The sequence below is a fragment of the Sinocyclocheilus grahami genome, unplaced genomic scaffold (genome assembly GCF_001515645.1).
Source record: "Sinocyclocheilus grahami isolate Dianchi unplaced genomic scaffold, SAMN03320097.WGS_v1.1 scaffold2067.1, whole genome shotgun sequence".
Lineage (NCBI taxonomy): Eukaryota > Metazoa > Chordata > Actinopteri > Cypriniformes > Cyprinidae > Sinocyclocheilus > Sinocyclocheilus grahami.
Genome location: NW_015507246.1, coordinates 68,738 through 71,830, shown reverse-complemented (window position 1 = coordinate 71,830; position 3,093 = coordinate 68,738). Strand labels below are relative to the sequence as shown.

Below are 3,093 nucleotides of genomic sequence, written 5' to 3'. Positions count from 1 at the left end.
TTGACAGCACTCATATAAATTCAATTTCACATTTGCAAACTCTTTATAATTATTAAAAAGCTGTTACTGTCCTTAGTTCATGGCGATCTCACAAACTTCCACTTTAATGAGTGACGCTCTCTACACTGCACACTCAGTCTGTTATTACATCATATTATGGCAAAAGACGCATTGCGCTGCGAACCATAAACACAGCGCCACGTTTATGTGCAGAACTGGGATCGCTTTCGTAGTCTTTTGAATGGATAAAATATAGAAATCACTTTAATTTCCAAATAAACCTAACCAGCTTTCGAACTTCACTCCCCGGACTCCGTCATGTCCAGCCCTGCTTACATCCGAGAGCGCTGGTTTCTGCGTCTTCCTGGTCTGTGTTTCTGATCTAGGGATTCTAGACTCATTCAGGAGATGCGTGATAGCGCCCCCTAGCGTATAACAGCGAGAACAGCAGGGAAAGAGTTAAAGATAAAGCTTCCTTTAGAAAGAAAAGTCTTCTGGGTCAGGAACTCAAGTACATCACAGCAGCTTGAGAAACAGAGACTCTGACCTTCAGTAAACACACAGGTGCGTTCTGGCTCGGACATCTGATTTTATTAGCCATTATTCAAATGCTAACATTCAGCGTTCATATTTGGCTCTGCTTGAGATCCAGTCGTCCTTTCCACCATTGGTCCAGCAGTGATCGCTAGCATGCTAATGCTGGTTAAAGGGATAGTTCACCCAAATATGAACATTCTGTCATTTTCTGGTGAACTGTCCCTTTAACCATGGCAAGCGTTTGAACAGCAGTGCATATATGTGGTATTAAATGCATTCAGTTGGCTATATTCTCTCTATACAGTGAGTGGCGCTGGCTCATTCGTCTCGGCGTCTGATGCTGCGTCGTGTTCGCTGGTGCTCCGCTCCTCCCGAAGATGCCTGAACTCCTGCCAAACACAAAAGAATCAATGCAGAGTCACTCAGAAGACGAGCGGATGAAAGCGGTCGGGCTCAGACCTTCAGGACGCTGTAGTTTGAGGTTCTGGCCACGTAACTCTTCCAGGCATCTGCTGCGATCTCTCGCTGCTTATGAGTGAAGCGGATCTGGAACACAGTCACAGCGGTCAGTCGGTCGCTGCGGTCTCGTACAGAACGTACAGCCGCCGGGAAGCTTTACCTCTGAATACAGCCGCTGCTCCTTCTGCAGCTCCTGCTGCTGCCGCTCGCCCAGAATGCTTTGCTGCAGCGAGCGCACGCTCTCGGCCATGGCTTCACTGACCTGCAGCACACTCTTCAGCGCCGCTTCATCCGACGGAACGACCGCCGCTGCCTCACTCCACAGCTCCTGCACAACCTCACACAGCTGTGAGGAACACCGATTCGCTTCAGAAACACGCTTTGTTCTGCTGGATAAAAGCCTCTTCACATCCTAATCGCAAGCACTACGTTACGTGCTCAAAATGTTTTTATTAGTGCTGTCAAAATTAGTGCGTTAAAGAAGTAGTTCACTTCCAGAACAAAAATTTACAGATAATGGACTCACCCCCTCATCCAAGATGTTCATGTCTTTCTTTCTTCAGTCGTAAAGAAATTATGTTTTTTGAGCAAAACATTTCAGGATTTCTCTCCATATAATGGACTTCTATGGTGCCCCTGAGCTTGAACTTCCAGAATGCAGTTTAAATGCAGCTAAAACAAAATAAAGGCACTGATATATTTTAAGATCAGTCAGAGCAAGTTTCTTTCAGTTGAAACAGTTCAGATTTAGATTTTAGTCTGGGATTAGGTTTAAGCCTTGTCTGTGAAACCGGGGGAAACTTGTGACAGGAACATTTATATATATATATATATGTATTAAAAAAGTACCATTATATGAATATACCATTCAATAAATATACCTATTATTTTTTTGAAAAATTAATACGTTATTCTGCAACAATGCATTAAATTGATCACCAATAACAGTAACGGATTTTACATTGCTTCTATTTCAAATAAATGCTGTTCATTTGAACTTCAAAAAATATTAAAAAATATGCTATTTTCACTATTGCTTTGAAGTAAATAATTGGTATGAAGGGGATAGATCTAGCATGAATGGGAAACTAATATATATATATTTTAGCATGGCAAAGTTTTGGATAGACCGATGCAGATTTTTATGGATATATAAGCATGCTAATATATGCTAAATGAGTGTGATTCATAGGATACTGTACAGAGATGAGTCACCTCTGTAGGGGAGCATAGAAAATCCTCCAGAGACAATGTGCAATCAACATTCTGTCCTCGTCCTTCACATCTTCTTTTGCCTATTGCTGCCGGCTACTACTTTATAATCCGGGATTGCTTACCTGCCAGCCAACCCGTATCTTCACGTCCTACTCACTGACCGGATAAAGTCTTATACAGTTTTTCACATGTGTACTCTTTCAATTATTTATTTATTTAGCTGTTTAATGTATGCTCACAAAAGCTGCATTTATGTGATTAAAATACAGTAAAAACCGTAATAATGTGAAATATTGTTACAATTTAAAATAGCTATTTTCTATTGCAATATATTTTAAAATGTAATTTCGTCCGGTGATGCAAAGCTGAATTTCCAGCATCATTACTGCAGTCGTCAGTGCCGCATGATCCTTCAGAAATCAGTATAGTATGCTGATTTGCTGCTCGATTTCTTATGATCAATGTTGAAAACATATGTGCTGCTTCATATTTTTGAGGAAACTGTGATATAAATGCCTTTATTTAAAGAGTTTCCTCTTTTGTTCCAGAACAAAAATGTACAGATAATGTACTCACCCCCTTGTCATCCAAGATGTTCAAGTCTTTCTTGCTTCAGTCGTAAAGAAATTGTGTTTTTTGAGGAAAACATTTCAGGATTTCTCTCCATATAATGGACTTCTATGGTGCCCCTGAGTTTGAGCTTCCAAAATGCAGTTTAAATCCAGCTTCAAAGAGCTCTAAACGATCCCAGCCGAGGAAGAAGGGTCTTATCTAGCGAAACGATCGGTTATTTTCTAAAAAATTTACAATTTATATACTTTTTAACCTCGAACGCTCGTCTTGTCTAGCTCTGCGTGAACTCTGTGCATTCCGGTTCATGAC

The 3,093-nt window shown here is 40.8% G+C and overlaps 1 protein-coding gene across 1 annotated transcript in view; it reads right to left on the bottom strand.

Annotated features, from left to right (window-relative positions):
• Window positions 1–573: 573 nt before the first annotated feature.
• Window positions 574–3,093, bottom strand: part of LOC107573914 (cilia- and flagella-associated protein 69-like) — a 4,064-nt gene continuing 1,544 nt past the window's right edge. Inside the window, exons 4-6 of the mRNA XM_016260370.1 lie at window positions 1,157–1,342; window positions 997–1,083; window positions 574–926 (exon numbers count right to left, since the gene is read on the bottom strand). Coding sequence (XP_016115856.1) covers window positions 834–926; window positions 997–1,083; window positions 1,157–1,342 — 366 coding nt within the window. The 3' untranslated portion in view covers window positions 574–833. The remainder of the gene's footprint in view (window positions 927–996; window positions 1,084–1,156; window positions 1,343–3,093) is intronic.